Raw genomic sequence first — 18128 nt, 5'->3', positions numbered from 1 at the left:
AACCTCTAATCCAAATAAAGTTAACTTCTGTCTCTAGATCCTGTCCTCCCTGCCCTCCGCTCTACCCATCACACACTGTACTTACACAGCTATCGATTGAACTCTGTGGGTTCTGAATGTTGAAAAGCTTAATTGCTATTAATGATGTGAGTAATGGTAGAAAAATTGCCACGCATACCAATTTCCCTCATCAAGATTTTATAAATATGTGTTTTGGTCTTAACACACTATTTGTCTGCTTCTCATCTTTCCCAGCCAGGGTTTGGATCTATTTTCCCACCTTAATCAGCAAGGAGGTTGAAAATAAAGGAGCAGTCCTCCAGTGTCCCTCACTGATGGGTGGCAGGCAGCCTCATGCACTTCACCACCCGAGGGTTCTGTGGGTAGAACAGCCCGCGGGTCATGGAGGCTTTGGCTGGGAGGGTGGGTCATGGGACTCCAAGAAAAGGGTCTATTCTGCAGCAGCACAGAGACACCCTTGCCATAACTAAAGGGCGCCCCTTAGCTGCAAGAATGGTTTCCTCCAGGTGGATTTTCAAGAGAGGTGATTGCCAGCCAATCTGAACTGTAGTAACACTGCACACGGCAAGGCTATCAACTGAGAAGGTATTTCTTGAGTCCAGGCGTGGAGGCCCATTAGGAGGAAATGACAGCAGACACCTCTGAAGTCTTCAAAAAAGGAAGACAAAAAGAGAAGCATCATCTCCTCAAATCCCCCAGGTCCAGGGAAGGCAGTCTAGGGGTGCAGGATGGCTGTGCAGTGTGACTGGCCCTCTTACTAAAGCAGGCAAGAACCTAACTGGGAAAGGGGAGTTGCTAAAAGTCCAAGGCAGGAAAATGGAGAAAGGGACAGATTTGTTTTATTTGTTTAAGGACAGACAGCTAGGAAGAAAGCTTGGGGGAGAACAGGATATTCATATCGCGGAGGATCAATTTTCTGTCTGAAGGACTAAACTACTTTCAGTCACTACCCATCCAGGATGGAAACGATTTAGCAATACAGCTATTAAAAGCTCCATTATCCCATCCATCAACAGTCTCAGCCAGCAAGTCTGCTTGTGGGCAACACTCAGGTATCTGTAAAGTTTTAACAGCATACTGTACTTAGGTCTGCAGCCTGCAATTTAATTCTTTTAAAAGCAACACTAAGTTCTGTCCATATCTGAGCTCTGTGATAATAACCCTAACCTCAGCTATTGTTCCATTATCTTAAGAAAGATTTACAGCAACTTGCTGCTTTATTTATGCTGCACCTGGCACTGCTTTGCAGGAAGAAGTTGCTTTTTCTTCTTCTTCTTCTTTTACTCAGCTTGGGAGAGAATTCACTTCAGTTACGGAGCTAAGGAAATGTCCTGGGCCTCTGCTCATCGAAGGACCTTTTGTGCCACAAATCAGCTCCCTCAGGCCCAAACGTTATTTTGAACAAAAGCCCAGGGACAGGTGCGTACTGTTCTGCTAGAGTAGAGAGAACATTCTGAAAATGGATGAGTTGAAAAGGGCCACTTGGAAGAATTTTCTGCAGCATCTCTCTCTGTATGTAAAGTCATTGGCTTGGATATTTTTCTAAATGGTACATCTGACTGCACTTCATGTGTGGGCATTTCTGACAAGCGGGACAATTTCAGTTAATATAGTCTAAGCTGTACACACAGCTTGAAGATGGGCTTGTGGTTCCTTAACACTAAAATGATTACAAATAATTCCAGTGGGTGAGATCATGGCCTCATCCTTTCCAAACACAGTGAGCTTTCAAGGTCAGAATACATACGGGAAAAGAGTCAAGATTCCAAGATATTCAAAGCTCATTTTGTAAAACAGATAATAAAAACTATAGGCTACGTTACATTTTGAACAACTGAGCAGCTCTTAATAAGGCAACAGTGAGAATTTGTATGAAAATTAAGACACTGAGTAGAATTACAGTCACTTTACACTCATTTACATGATCTGCAGAATGGAGAGTACACAGCAAGATCCCAATTGTTTGATAAACAAATAAATAAATAAATAAATGGAGAAGGTCAACTTCTGACGCACAATTTAGGAAATTATTCCATTCCCAAGGTAATCAGCCTGTCATCCAAATAATTCCCCGCTCAATCATTACAGGAAATGATTATATAAGCCAAGTTGCCCATCTGAAGTTGCTACGGCATTTTGATACACAATAATTTGGCCTATGACCTTCAGTAGTTGAGTTTCCTAATGTACAAGACAATCTCAAACACTTTTTTCCCAACATGATTGCTCATATTAAGCAGATAACATAGAAACATGTGCCAAAATATTCATGCCCCGCATTAAAAAAAACTTATAAAGAAACCTAATGGATACCAAACGGTTGCCACATCTCCTAGCGCAAAACTTCTAGAGCTAAGAAGGAGGAAATGCTCATTTAGCCTCCAACAAACCTGGAGATCTTGCATGTGGATAACTAACCAGAAATAATTCCAATTAATTTTAGTTCCCAAAGGTAGATTCCTCTGTTTCTCAAAGTTACATATTTAAAATATCTTCCAACTTCAAAGAGGTGTTCTTTCAAGCTTTTTTGTGCCCACCCACAATCAAGTTGGGTGTGGTTCCTCTGTGTTCAACAGTCCCTGCATCCCCCTCTCAAGACTGTAAAAGCACGCCTTTCCTTTGTATCAGCTCCACTGTAGGATCCTAAGGGCATTCTTTCTTTGTTTTCCAGAACCAAACACAATAACAGAACATAATCAACACTCAAGAAATTTGGTGAGTTAAATGATTAATTACGGACTAAAACATGCTGGTTGGATAATCCACATTCCCTGGTAAAGTAAAATGGCACGACGTGTGAGAACCATTTCCATATGCAGCGGCTGTTTATCCCTTCAGGTTGCCACTGGCTTCATTCTTCCTTTCAGCACCTTTGTGCAAATACACACAGTTAAGGATGTTTACCCCGCAACACAAAAGAAGCCTGCTTTAGGAAACCTAGCAGGACTAGGTTGAGTGATTAAGCCAAACAACAGAAGTAGATGAACATAATTCCATCCTGTTGCTACATGGGAATGACTCAGTTTACTTGATCATCTAGAAAAATAAACTAAATATTATTAATAGTGATATTGTTGCAGAGGACAATTAGATTTTCATACGTATTAAATCTGTTGCACATGTTTTATAACCTCCCAAAGTCAGCTACGATTGATTTCCTGAGTTTTTCCTCCGGGACGCCGTTCTCATATTGCCTGTTCTAAGGTCCCATCTTCCTCACTTGAACCAAGGTGAGGTCCTTCAAACTGGGACGGCTTCTCCAATTTTTCCTTCTTCTTCTTTCATTTGCAAAATGAACCTTCCACAAACTGCAACTTGATCACCAAAGCCCAGATCAGAACCTTTCCTGGCTTTGTGTGGAGTGTACTGAGGATGCTGGATTTTCGGACCAAAAAGGACCTCAGCGATGATCTAAACTCTGGAGCAATGCTTCCCAGAGCTGACCATCCTTCGAGATGACGTGGAGGGCTTATTAAAATACAGATCCCTGGGCCCCACCCACAGAGGTTCAGATCCAGTAAGTCTGAGGCAGGGCCCAGGAACCTGCACGTGTGACAAGCTCCCAGGAGAAGCTGAAGGTGCTGGTCCGTGGACTACACTTGGAGAAGCTCTGACCCAAGGCAGCAGCCTCTGTATTCAACCCAAGGAACTCTACTGACGTCTGCTTTACTCTACACCCCCAGATTCCTCTTAAATGTTCATTCTAACAAAAGGTTTAGTAACTGACAATCAGCTACTCTAACCCCCTTGGTTTACAAATAAGAAAACTGAGGCCTGGAGAAAAAATTTTAAATTATTTTTTCTAACCTGGCTAGTGGGCCGGCATTCTGTCCTGATACCATTTTTGTTCAGACTTTCAATCTAGCATTGAAGGCTCCTAGAACCTTCCCACCTTCATCTCTCCTTCTCTACAATCTAACCACACTCGGGTCTATGTCAGCCTTGTCTCACACCATTCTTCGTCTGCCCCTACTCTCCCAAATATCGAGTGTAATCATATTCCCAACACGTTGAACTGAACTCAATACACTTTTTGGGCCCTAATCACTCCTCCACTTCAGGAACTCCCATGCATGGATGGGACACCTTTGATCCCAACATCATCCAGATTTTCCTGGACTCCAAAAATACACTCTTTTGACCGCAGCCTCCTAAGCTTTATAACCCTAGACTGCTGGCACCCCCAGCTCCACTCCCAGCAGCCTCCCAGGCTATCAGAGCAGTACTGACCACCGCTTCATCCCTGTGGTGAATACCGTTCATCCCTGAGCTGTACTGACCACCCTGCCCACACGGGGCAGTGCTTCACCAGTATCCTCACCAGGCGTGCCTTCCTTGACTTTCTGCCATGTCTGTCTTGCCAATCCTCATCACAGAATTCATCTAAAAAATTATTTTTCTAAACAACAAGGTCTTACTGTATAGCTCAGGGAACTCTATTCAATATCCTGTGATAAACCATAACGGAATAGAATATGAAAAAGAATATATATGTATAACTGAATCACTTTGCTGTACAGCAGAAATAAACACAACGTTGTAAATCAACTATTCTTCAATAAGATAAATTTTTTTTAAAAAAATTATTTTCCGGGACTTCCTTTGGTGGCGCAGTGGTTAAGAATCCGCCTGCCAATGCAGGGGACACAGGTTGGAGCCCTTGTCCGGGAAGATCCCACATGCCCAGAGCAACTAAGCCCGTGCGCCACAACTACTGAGCCTGCGCTCTACAGCCCGCGAGCCACTACTACTGAGCCTGCGTGCTACAACTACTGAAGCCTGTGCGCCTAGAGCCCGTGTTCCGCAACAAGAGAAGCCACCGCAATGAGAAGCCTGCGCACCGCAACGAAGAGGAGCCCCCGCTCGCCACAACTAGAGAGAAAGCCCACGTGCAGCAACGACGACCCAATGCAGCCAAAAATAAATGTTAGTTAATTAATTTTTTAAAAATTATTTTTCTATTCGCAGTTCTCAAAGCATTATTGGCTATGGTCACACTATCATGTTGACTGGATTTACTAATACCCTCAGTTAGATTTTCCTCCCTCAGGCAGCTTATTTACTCATCTCTAGTTGACTCTCTCTCTCTCAGGTTTCCAATGAAAGCCTTCACAATTCCCATCATCTTGAACCCCCAAATCTGCTCCAATGCCTCCCATTCCCAGAAGTGACATCATCTCTAAGGCAAAACACAAGATCAGAGCCCAAGTCTGGGGCTAGATTGGGAGGATTAATTAGCCCGCCACACTGTGGAATCTGGACTTATCTTGGGGGCACTGAGAAGCCATTCAGAGCGCTGCTGTAGAAGGGTCCCTCTGGCGGCGATGAGAGGGAGGACTGGAGGTGGGCTAGAGGCAGAGACCTGGCAGGGGCTCAACAAATGCACACAGGAGACAGGGGAGAATCAAGAATCTCTAAATACTGTACTTTGCGTAGAGTAGATACACCATAGACGTGTTGAACTGATTTATTCAGGCTCTGACTCTCAGAAAAATGTATATAGAAAAATACTTCACTAAACTTTAAAAAATGCATAGTTGAGAGTCAGAATACTCCTCTCTGTCTTGTCATCAGGCAAATGAAACCTATTCTGCAGCGGACAGATGGTGCAACAAGATATAAAATGAAATTAGCAGTGATGAAACCCAGATGGAAACGAGGAAAAGGTCAATATACTAAAGGTCAAAGGAATTTGGCTCCATCTTGTCTTGTTTCATAAAGGTCTGAGGTCACAGCTCAGTGGCTTTTACTGCAGGGAAGTTGCAGGACTTCCTACAACTGTGCCAAGGCACCAAACACTCACCCAGGGTTGTTCAAAGCTATAGGTACGTCGCCGATCTTCCACATCTTCATCCTGCTTTGCTTGCTGAAATTCTTGCCGGAGACGCTGTATCCGATCATGGTTGCTAGGAGTTGATCTGTTGCTAAAAGACAAAACAGGCAACAGTGAACACCCTTCAGAAATACAATCTCTGGATGGCAGTTGCTAGGAAAAAATGGCAGCTTGCTGTGAAATGGTGCTGTTTGAGAGGAAGTGAAATTTTAAGACAATATCTAGGCATTTGAAATATGTTTTCATTTTGTTCTCATGATTAAGACTTACTGAGGTGATCTTAGACAGACATTCAAGAGGGCAAGTGGTATTTTTAGACATTCCTTTTTTACGCAGCTCTTTAAAAGCCTCATTTCCTCTCGGTAATCTGGCAAGGTGTTGGCAGCAAAAATTTTTTGGAAAGGACATTGCATGAAAAGTCGGAAATACCAGGGTCCAGTCCTAGCTCCTGCAGCTTCTTAAAGTAAGACACTTAATGTCTCTGGGCTGCGGCTTCTTTATATATAGGAAGTGCACATAAGAATCCTTTTTGCTCTAAATATCATAGTTGTAACAATCAAGTGACACAACACCATACGATACAGACTCACAAACGTGCAGTATTACTTTCATAATGCCATTATATGAAGTTCTTATTTATGAGTTTTCAGACGTCTATACACAAAATCCAACACTCACAGTATACATGAAAAGCATTTTAAAAACAACCTCAGGTGGTAGTTTGATTGAACCAATGAGTTCATAATAATTTTACCTTCTTTTTTTTATAGCTTTGAATTCTGTTTTATCTTCACAGAAAGCTTATAAGATAGGTGCAGAAGGTAGTATTTCACACACACACACACACACACACACACACACACACACACACACACACACACACAAAAGTAGAAACTGCCATTCAGAGAAGATAAGTAACTTGTTTAAAGTCTCCAGTCTTTCTCTAGCCGGTGGGGAATGTGAGACTAGAATCCAGAATTTTCTGGCCACTAACCCAGCCTCATCTCACTATACCCTGTTGTTTCATTTAGTAAAACACACAGCAGACACCAAAGCCCATCCCCTATTAAATTACATACATATTTAAAACAGTATTTTGCAAGAGTAATAGATATAACCAAAATCAATCTTAAATCTCACAGCACTTTTGGTGGATTCCATTCCCTAAGCACAAAATTACATCCAATCCGGACAGCTATTCAAGCACATTAGGTATATAGTTTTCCAACAAAACTTCAGACTTCTTGAGGACAAGAACCAAGTCTTATATTTATCACATATACCCCTCCAAGCTGCTGGCAGAATGGGAAGCTGTCAGCCAATAGGAGGATGGGTCCCTTCATTGAAGACATGTTGCCCTGGTGACTCAGAGTGGATCTGAGTTCTTTTGGCTGCACAGCCCCCTGGGTAATGTCATTTGTGAGAGGTGGCCTGGAAAGAGAAAGTCTGTCAGAGGAGAGCCTATAAAATTCTCAAACTAACATGTCTTTGTATAATTTCACATAGTTTCAAGAATTCCAAAGGTTTGAAAATCTCAAATTGAAAATGATCACATCCAGGACCATAACATGAACATCTTCTAAGAAGAGGGGATTGTCTTTCATCACTTCATCTCCTCGGTGGGTTTCTATCACCCTTATGTTTCTATCAATTTCATGAGAGCTTCTGGAATATCCTGTCGATACATTCAATTTGATGATTTTCCCAGTCAATGAAAACTTGTGTTCCCTTTGTTCCTCTTCTGATAGATCTTTAGATCTTTGGAACTGATCAGCCAGAGAACATGGAAAGTTAATCTGTAAAATGTGCTAGTTGACAACGTGAAGCTTCCGTCTACATATGGGTACCACTTCAAACTTCCCCTCCACACTCCTGAGCCTAGCAGGGTGTTATTCCTACTGGCTTTTAAATCATATATACAGCATCTTATCTTGTCCCAGCAGATACATTTTCCAGATGGAACGCCCAATCCACAGAACTCCTCACTCTCCATGTGAAACTGTGATGGTGTAGGTACGTGGATAGATTCATAAGACAAAGGCTAGGAAAGTGAAAATTCATTCACCTCACTGCCCTCTTTCCAGCTGTGACTCTTTTGTCCCCTGCATACTTCACAGCTTTTAATAGGGGGATTGTAAGAGGCTTGCCTGGCGAAATATTTTACAAGTCTTAGTAGAAATATTTCCCTATAATTTTCATGTAGCACAGACAGTTTTAACCACATAATTATTAGGTCCATGAAGTCCAAACCGTTGGTGAAAACGGACCTCTTCTTACTATTTGTGATTACCTGAATGCGCAGTCTCCCAAAACGGTGATTCAGTTATACGTATACTTGTATCTATTCTTTTTCAAATTCTTTTCCCATTTAGGTTATTACAGAATATTGAGCAGAGTTCCCTGTGCTATACAGTAGGTCCTTGTTGATCATCTATTTTAAATATAGCAGTGTGTACATGTCAATCCAAAATTCCCAATCTATTCCACCACCCCCCCCACCTTTCCCCCTTGGTAACTGTAAATTCGTTCTCTAAGTCTGTAAGTCTGTTTCTGTTTTGTAAATAAGTTTTGCATCATTAAAAAAAATTTTTTTAGATTCCGCATATAAGCGATATCATATGATATTTGTCTTTCTCTGTCTTACTTCACTTAGTATGGTAATCTCCAGGTCCATCCATGTTACTGTAAATGGCATTATTTCATTCTTTTTAATGGCTGAGTAATATACCATTGTATATGTGTACCACATCTTCTTTATCCATTCATCTGTCGATGGATATTTAGGCTGCTTCCATGTCTTGCCTATTGTAAACAGCGCTGCAGTGAACATTGGGGTGCATGTGTCCTTTTGAACCATGTTTTTCTCTAGATATATGTCCAGGAGTGGGATTGCTGGGTCATATGGTAGCTCTATTTTTAGTTTTTTAAGGAACCTCCATACTGTTCTCCATAGTGGCTGTACCAATTTACATTCTCAGTCTCACAACAAGGGAAGTGGACCCAGGTCCTTAATTTTAAGTTCTGGTGACCTTCATGCTTCTCATAGGACAAGACAAGTTCTGGAAGTCACTTCTGACCTTATTTCCAAATCTGAGCAGCTGGCGAGACCACTGTTTCACTCTCTTTTCCTTGCTTCCTTTCTTCTTATGCTCTAGAGGAAGCAGACTGACCTGCCTAAGACTAGCAAAGCACCCGAGGGTTGAAGGCTGCAGTGGTTTTCTGGTGGATGGGGATTTCCAAAGACTGGAAGCCCATCAAGAATCCTTGGGGAATAACAGCTGGCAGTCTGCAGGTGAAACCCTGGCTTCTAGAGATGGAACCACTGCAACTGCTTAGTTCTGCCTCCCAGGCCAGGCTCTAAGGGCCAATAGCTCACATCTGGATTTCTAAAGCTCCTGGTTACCTCTTCTGCCAAGAAGGCCAAAGGAAATTTGAAATATCCATTAGCATTCGTGACGAATGCCTGCAGACCCCAATCAACTTATATTTGGGTTCATTGCCAACTTAAAGTTGCTCATTATTTTTTTTTTTTTGCTGAGGAATATGATAAAGATATCACCTAAGTTGATCAGATGCGTGAATGAGACAATAAATCTCTTAATGAGGAGTCAGTAAATCATAATTTACCAATAGTGTACAGAAAGGAGGGATGAGGATGGGAATGACAGAGAGGCTTTTTGGGTAAAAAAAATCTACACGGTTTATGTCCAACATTAGCATTTAGCCTTTCTTACACATTGGTGTTTATACACGTGCACACACTCGTGTGTGTGTGTGTGTGTGTGTGTGTGTGTGTATTTTAAACTAAATGAAGAGGGTTTTGGTTCTGTAATGATCTGGGATTTTTTCTGACAGGGTCAAGAAAGCGTACATTGGATCATACACTATGGAGATCCTTAACACACATGTACAACCGAACCCTGACTTAGACGGAACCTAACTCTTTCCCATGCAATTACCGTGGGAATGTACTCTCTCCTATCAGAGGTAGATCACACAGAGTACTAAGTTTTAAAACCTTCAGATTGGACTCCTGCGATGTGCTTCACAAGCAAAAGTAGCTGAAAACACCAATCCATGCTAACTGCAGCCACAATCCTATTTGTAGGTAAGCATCTGAGCCTGCCCCGCATCTGTGCTGCACAGGTGCACTGAATGAGGAAAGAAACTTCATAATCGTGGCTCTCACCACTAGACACGTCTTGTGTATGAATCTCATCATCCAGAGTGCTTTTTCAAAAATGCTGATTGAGACTCACCTTGAGATATTCTGAGTCAGCCTGGCTAGTGCAGGGCCCAGGAATCTGCATGCATTTGAAAGCACTGCAAGTGCTCTATGGGCAACACTTTGAAAACAAGGCCTGCAGGCTTCATAGTTGGGACAAATTCCAATGCCTGCAGGGCAATTAACTAAAGAGTGAAGGAGACCCTTCGTGCGCTGGAAGCACGAAGTATGTTCTGTGACAACTGGGAGAAATATGCTTGGTCTAGAAAGGGAGGCCCTTACTTGGTTCCAGTAGATTATTGCCCTGAAAGGATATGGGTCTGATGTTGCCTTCTAACTTTTTTTTTTTTTTGAGAGAAGTCAGAATTATAGTCCTCACCCTACCTTCTAATTTTAAATGTTGGCTTATTTTAATTTGTCAGTCCTAGGTGAGACAAAAAAATGTCTGTTGCGTGCTAGCTTGTAAGCTCTACTTTATATTCTACAGATGCTGCCTATTTTATATGTTGCTTTTCTAGGTTATTTACTTTCACTGCACCGAGATAAGGCTAGTGGACCCCTAGTAACAGGCCCAAGAAGCAAATATTAAAAAAAAAAGACCACTGGGCATTGTCATTGCAGCCTTGCCTCTGCTCCGGATCTGTCTAACACTGGGCACACTGGCCTGCAGGCTTGAGTTCTGACCTATCTTTTCAGACCAGCTTATGCTGAGAGAGGGGTGTTTGTGACGTGACTGATGAATTCTTTATGGACTAAAAATACTTTCACATTTGCATGTTTAATTATGCAAGGGAAATCCGGAAAACTGGAATAGAGGGCATAGCCTTAAGACCCAGAATTCAGTGGAAGGGAGAATAACCACTCATTGCTCTGACCAAGGAGGTACCATCTTGGTACACACTCTCCTTCCTATAGAAGGAAGGAGAAAGGGAAAGCGAAGAGAGGGGGAAGACAGAGGGAGGGGATGGATCCATGGGCTCAGAAGGGGGAGATGATTCTAGACTCTAGTATTAAGAGAAGAGACGCTCCCAAGGAAGAGAGGAGATAAATTTGCTCGTATCTTTCTTTCTGTAATGCCCTTTCTTTTTCTTTCCATCTTTCCAATTCTACCAGGAAGTCAAAGAAATCAAATGCCACCTTCTTGAAGCCTTTCCTAACTACTGCAGCCCATGTTCATCTTTGCCTTTCAATTCCTCAATAATCCTTGTCCTCTGACCCAAATACTGTTTTACAGTGTTTGGTACTTAGATGGGTGTGTGTTTCTCTTCCTTAAGTTTAGGCCTTCATTACAATCATGTAATATATATATATATATATATATATATATATATATATATATATATATATATATATATATGTTTTGTACGTCACATCCCTGTGGCAGGTAAATTGTTAGCAAATATTTATGATGGACAGACTTTCAGGTGTCCCATGATCCCTGCCTCTGGGATTCCAACCTTTGTGCAACCCAAACACATGAGTGTGGGCAGGGCCACACAATGTCAAGTGTGACTTGCTTCTATCCAGTGAAATGAGGCAAAGGTCAAGAAATGTGTATGACTATATGTATGTGGTTAAATAGGAACACAGGGTCCATCTTACAAGTCCATCTTTCCCCTTTCTGGCTTTGAAGAAGGAAGCTGTCACGAATCCTACAGCTTCAAAGAACAGAATAATGCCAACAACTCCCGGAGCAGGGAAGTGGGGCTTCCCTAGCACAGCCTCCGAGTGAGAACCCAGCCTGGCTGACACCTTGATGGCACCGGGATGAGACCTTGAGCCGGGGGATTCCGCTAAGCCATGGCCAGACCCCAGACCCACGGAAACTGATACAATAAACATGAGTTCTTTGAAGCTAAGTCTGTGTTAACTTGCTCTGCAGCAAAAACTGATACCCACTGATGATGGCCTTGGCTGTGTGACTTGATTTGGCCGGTAGGATGTTAGTGGATATGATGCAAACAGGGGTCTGCAATGGGACCGTACGGCAGGTCTCCCTCTGATGACAACAAAAGATAACACCTAAACTGCCTAAACCTTGCTCTCTTTAGCATACACACACACACCACCACTATCACCACCATGTCACCTTAAACAATGTGAGGGCGCTGTACACACTTATTAAATGAAATCAAGTGGCCTGGAAGGGCTGACAGAACTATGGCTTGTCCACAGTTGCAACCGAATAAATATTGCCTGTTGCAAAGCCTGTTGGTTAGAAGAGCGGAGTAAAAGAGAGGAATCCTACTTGATGAATGAGTTTTACCTCTGTCATTTACATGATTCATCACTGCAAAGTTCTGGTCTCCTGGAAAAATTACGCAAAGGAAATACTATTGCACAAGATGTCACTGAAAGATGGTAGCTGCCAGACCTTAACACGTGAAACCAATGGAGTGCACTTTCCACTAGACACCAGTGTACAGCCAAGAACACCCCATGGAAATCTACCCAATGGCTTAGGGTAACTCCTTTTGTCAACCTCCCCATCACTTCACCAAAACACCCCACTCTGGTTCTGTGATCTCTGCAAATCAGCCCTCATAAGGCCAAAGCAACAATGTTTTCCCAGAGTGTGGGGAGAACAGACCCACCAACCAGGTCGTTTGGTAAAACCAAACTCAAGGACACATCCTAGTTTCGCTTTCCGGCAGAAATTGGTAACCTGCTAGGATCCGGGTCGACACACAACCCACAAGGAGACATTCCTGGTTAAAACGGGTTTTAGTTACTTTGCCAAGGATTCAGTTTGTAACACATCTCCTTCAAATCCCCAATTTGCAAAAGAATAGGTGCACAGTAAAGATTCTGGTTAACCGTATCATCTCATACCTTCGGCCTCTTCATTTTTGCTCTATACTTCTCAGCCCTAGCAATTTACTTTTTGGCCTAAGTACAAAATTCTATTCCAAATGCTAGTGAATTTCATACCTGTACTTGGCATCCAATTACTGGGGATGCAAAAGGACATTCTTCTTTTTCCCAATTAAAAGAAAATGCAAAAGCCGATTTCCAAATTATATCTGAGACCATGGAAATAAAGCAGCTCCACACTCGAAGCTTTTTCCTGTTGATATATTTCTATCACCTCCCCCCAGGTATTCCATGGGCACACCAGTTGGGAAAAGTGCCAGCCTCTCTGCTTAAGGAACTTTTTCTCCTCCACCTGCCGGCACTTCAAAGACCTATCCTCTCCGGGTCCTGGGATGCCACAGTCAGGATGCTGAAACCTCATTATGTTTGCATCCCAGCACACTTAGAAAGGAGATAGTAAGTTAAAGCTTCCAAGACTCCATTCATTTATACTCAGATCCTGTTCTGCTGACCTCTGACTTCTCCAAGCCTTGACGATGTCTTTAGCTAACAACTCAAACTTCGTGCAAGGTTTCTGGGTTTTAGTCAACTTATTCAAGGGAAATGTTATCTTTTTATTGATTTCCTTGGTATTTACAGAGACGCAAAGACTAAAGATCCAGCACAGTATGGGAACAACCTATCCTGCAAGACTACTCGTATTTTTGGAAACATTTTCATTGGAGAAAAACTAGAGCGTATTTCCCTCCCTTGCTTGATTAATTCTTCTTACATCCTAGCAACGGAAAAGCTTTTAGTGCCTTTATTAGTACCAACGGCAAGTCCAAAATTCAACTATTTCCTGGATGTCACTTAAAACAGACAACCGAACTGGAGCAGGCAAAAAGTGACACTGGAGAAAACATATGTAGGGCAGACCTGTCACATAGCTTTGGCAAACAGGCAGCCAGCAATGACCACAAGCGTCTCAGATCATTAAGCAATGTCTTACTGTGATGTTACGCGTCGATGTACGGAGTTGTAATCCTTTCAAAAACAGACAGATTGTCAGCATGATAAAGTGGATATAAACAAGTTCTTGAACAGGGATGACTAAAGTGGTGGTGGTGGGGGTGACGTTACTGAACTAAGAAGGGATGCTAGCTCAGGGACCAGGAACCAACGCCATTCAGAGGCGGCAGGTAAACAACGCTCTTCTCACTTAGATATTTTTCTCTACTGATTAGCAATTCCATAAAATATTCCTGATCTTGTAACCGCCAGACAAGTAGTTATAATCTACAGATGTCAGAACCGAGTTCTTAATTGCTGTAAATTAGTGAGCAAACCCAGGTTTCTCATTAAACCCATTACACCCCGTATGGTAAAATGGAGCACGTGTCGTATGCTCTCTTTCCTGGCACTCAAATCAGGAGCATTCTTTGTGAAATCCTAGGGACAGACAGAGCAGCAGAGAGAGAGTGTTAGGGTGTGTTTGTGGCGGGTTCCTGTCCCCCAAAGTGTGCTTCTCCTAGGGGAAAAAGAAAAGCCTCTAAATGGCAGTGAATTTGTTGCCTAAATTCTAGCAATGGGCTACATTGTGCCTCATCTTTGCTTCCTTAAGGCAGAGTAAGTGGTATCACTCCTCTGAAAACTTTTGCTTCTCTTAGAGGAAACTGGAAGCACTTCTTCCCATGGCCCATGGTTTGCCTCCTGTCACCTGTGCAGGCAAAGAGGCATAAATTGTTAAATTAAAAGGGAAGGAACAGGCTAAAATGCCATGACAAAGCCAACTCTGAACTTCAGCTTAGGTAGGCATTAGGGGGACCAGGCTAAGACTGGCTTTCTGCTGTGGCTCTACCTCTCAGACGGGAAGATTTATGAGGAATGAGGGAAAGGGTGGGAGGGTTAAACCAAGAAATGTATCAATTACCAAACTACAAATAAAAATAGCTCCTCTGCACAAGCTTCATTAAGTTTTATCAGCAAGTATCTTGGGGTTTTACACTCAAACCACAGGTCATAAATTCTCAGTAAATCCTCCATATGTTCACCAAACACCTGAATTCAATTTCTCTTCTGGTTGTGAAGGAGGAATGTGGTGCTCAAATTAATTATGCATGCAAAGTTAGTTTCTAACAAGGGCAGCTCTTTTGTGATGCTGAAAGGTATTTACAACATCTGAAATTTGGGGATAGATCTTTCTTCAATCTTAGCATTTTTATATTGGTATAAATTCTCTCTTCCAAGTTTGTACAGTGAAAAAATAAAGTTGGTGAATACCTTGTTTTAATGTTCGCATTTTTCTGTAGATAATCCCAGATATTTGTGAGATGTAACGAATGGTCTTAATACTTACTATAAGGATTTTAGACAAATATTTCTATGGGTAGGTACAAATCACCTTGAATTATAGGGAAAGTCTAAAGTGAGGCTAAATGGCTATATTTATATATGTTTACGTGTACATGTGAAATTAGCTACTTAGTAAATATCATGTCATTTTCAGTTTATTTTCAGTTATCCTCATCATCTGTACTATGAAAAGAATTATGAGAAACTTATGCAAATCCCAGAGGCACTCACTTTCCTCAGCTGATAAAATTCATTTTCAGATTCTGACACCCATGATTTGTGGTCCATTTCACACCAATTTCAGTGTTATAAATCGTAACAAATTAAAAATGTACAGCTATGTTCTCTGGGTTGAAAAGGTGGTCACCAAAGTCGTTAATACTGCACTTGCTTCTGATGTGATGAGTCATAGGGAGGGTCACCTCTCTCCATCAGAAAGACTTGGGACCGGGTCTCACTCCAAGTCCCTCTGTGGTCATTCGGTAAGAGGGCTATCATTTTATAAGCAGCAAAATCTCAGGAATGTACCCCTCGCCCCATTTTATTACTATCATCATTCTTCCTTATTAGCCTGTCACTGGGCTCAGGCAGGAGTGAGAAAAATTTAGCTTTACTTTTTCGAGGGGAATTCCTCCAGCTACAAAGAACGCACACATGCACAGACATACATAAATTCAGGACTCAACAATAAATACACGAAAAAAGATACTCCATTGTGAGCCTGAGGCGGCCCCTCCTAACTAGTAAATTTCACAGAAATAGTACAAGTTGGTTTCTACCAGAAAGGGTTGATCAGTCTTCAGGCCACACTTCCAGGGAGGCATATGGTAAAACTCAGCACAAAAGTAATATTATTTAGCAAGCTTTCAAAAACTATCAATATAAAACTATCAAAGAGATCGTATTCTAATAAACCTTTCTAAACAGACAGTCTTTGAATACTGTGCGGGTGAATGGTAGAATCTAAAACCCCAGGGATGGTGGAGAAATCCAGATTGAACTTCCACAAGCCCCTGTGAGAAATGGGGGCTGAGCCATGGACAGAAGCAGAATTCTGCAGGCATGAGTCTTCCTAGCAGGCAACTCTGTGTGGCTTTAAACGAATAAATGATGGGAGAGAAAATGTTTTCCAGGTATACCTATGAATTTAAATGCACTCTTGAAAATAAAATGTTACTGCCTATAAGAAACCACATATGTCATTTTTCTTTGCACAATGCAAGAAGCAGTTATAATTTGGGGTTAATACCCAAAGTGCACTTACTTTTCATAAATCGTGTGATTTTTCTTGAACTTGTCTATTAAACGGCAAGGACATGTAAGGTTATTCTAATGGGTTAGAGAGTTGAGGAAAGGTTATGGATTATACTATTCATTCAACAAAACCACTGGGGATACAAAGGTTAGTCAGTTGTGACCTACAGTTAAAGTCTGTGCTTTAAACTAAAATATACATTTGAGTGTCTGAATAAAGAGCAAATGGATTTTAATATTATAGGTGAAAACCCTGAAGAACTAAAAGAAGATTGAAAATCAGGAATATATTATGGAAATTTGAAATAAAAAAACAGTGGAAATTAAATTACCAAACCTGATGGGTTTTGATGACAAAATAAAACGATTATCATGTTCTTTTTCACATTACAGAGGTTTTATCATACAAGTATAGAAACTAATTATAGAACCATTATTTTAATTCTTTAATCATGAAATTACATAGAATTTAAGGCTAACATTTTCTTTGTTTTTGCATTCTCTGTCATTAATGACAGCATAATTGCAAAATATTATACAAAACTAAGCTATGGTTTTTTTTAGGATACAAATTCCAACACAGTGCAGTGCTTAATACTCATGTCATAATTCTAAATAATGGTTACATTCTATATGGCTTTTCTGAAATGACTTAAAGTGGAAAATAATGCAACAGGAGATATAGTGCCTGTAGGTTTCATGAGTGGCTAACTCTGCAATATTTTTGATGCCTAGAATAAAAGCAGAAACATAAATTTATTCATTTTCTAAAAATACAGAACATTGGATGGGCCCAAATAAAGAGTCTGCATCTATTATTTTTAAACATTTTAAAGATCATTAGAATATTTTTCTTGACTGGTAATTAATGTTTTCACTTCTATTTATGCTCTAAATTAATTTCATAATTATTAGTTAATAATTTTCTAGGCTTTTCTTCTATTCACAATTTGACCTCGTCCTACTTTACAAATTATTTACCTGGAAATAAATGAGACAGAAATGTCAATCAACTTAACTTCTCATTTAGTTTTAACTGAATTATTATGAGAAAGCACAAAAAGTGTGACCATGTTGGTTTGGAATTAATGGCAGACATCATTCTTTTGTAAATCACATTTTTTCACAGTAATACTCGCCTATGTATAGTTTATATGTTAAGATGCTGAAGAAAAAGCTTAAAATAATCTCCTTTTTCATCACATCTTGTCCCTTTGACTACCCAATCCTCCTCCCCCCCCAAAAAAACCCACTTTTTAAGGCTTTTAGCTGTTTTCTATGATATTTCTTTTTAACTCAACCTGAGACAGTCAGAACAGATCGATCATAATTCCCAGTTTGTGATATACTCTTGATGATTTCTGCATGACTCACTTTCTTTCACTTAGTGATTTTTAATGCTGGACTCAATATTATTTAAATTTATCAATATTATCAGTATGACTCATTACACAAAACAAAAGCTAGGGATTTAACAATAATCCATATCTAGCCAAATACCTCTGGTATTTAACTACATATTTCAGAATGATACATTTTTACTGCTATCTTCTGATTCATTAATTTTAAACATCTGTTTTTTTCTATTTCTTTACTTTTGCATCTGTATGAGATGATGGACGTTCACTAAACTTACTGCGATCATCA

General features: G+C 40.9%; 1 protein-coding gene across 17 annotated transcripts in view; it reads right to left on the bottom strand.

The window, feature by feature from the left end:
* The window catches only part of PARD3 (par-3 family cell polarity regulator), a 625594-nt gene that overhangs the window by 13741 nt on the left and 593725 nt on the right, over positions 1–18128 (bottom strand). For all 17 annotated transcript variants that reach the window (XM_068560845.1, XM_068560771.1, XM_068560818.1 and 14 more), the window contains one exon: positions 5825–5945. In XM_068560845.1, the coding sequence (XP_068416946.1) occupies positions 5825–5945 (121 nt within the window). The remainder of the gene's footprint in view (positions 1–5824; positions 5946–18128) is intronic.

The sequence above is a fragment of the Eschrichtius robustus genome, chromosome 1, assembly GCF_028021215.1.
Source record: "Eschrichtius robustus isolate mEscRob2 chromosome 1, mEscRob2.pri, whole genome shotgun sequence".
NCBI classification, from domain to species: domain Eukaryota; kingdom Metazoa; phylum Chordata; class Mammalia; order Artiodactyla; family Eschrichtiidae; genus Eschrichtius; species Eschrichtius robustus.
This window is presented reverse-complemented; position numbering and strand designations above follow the sequence as displayed.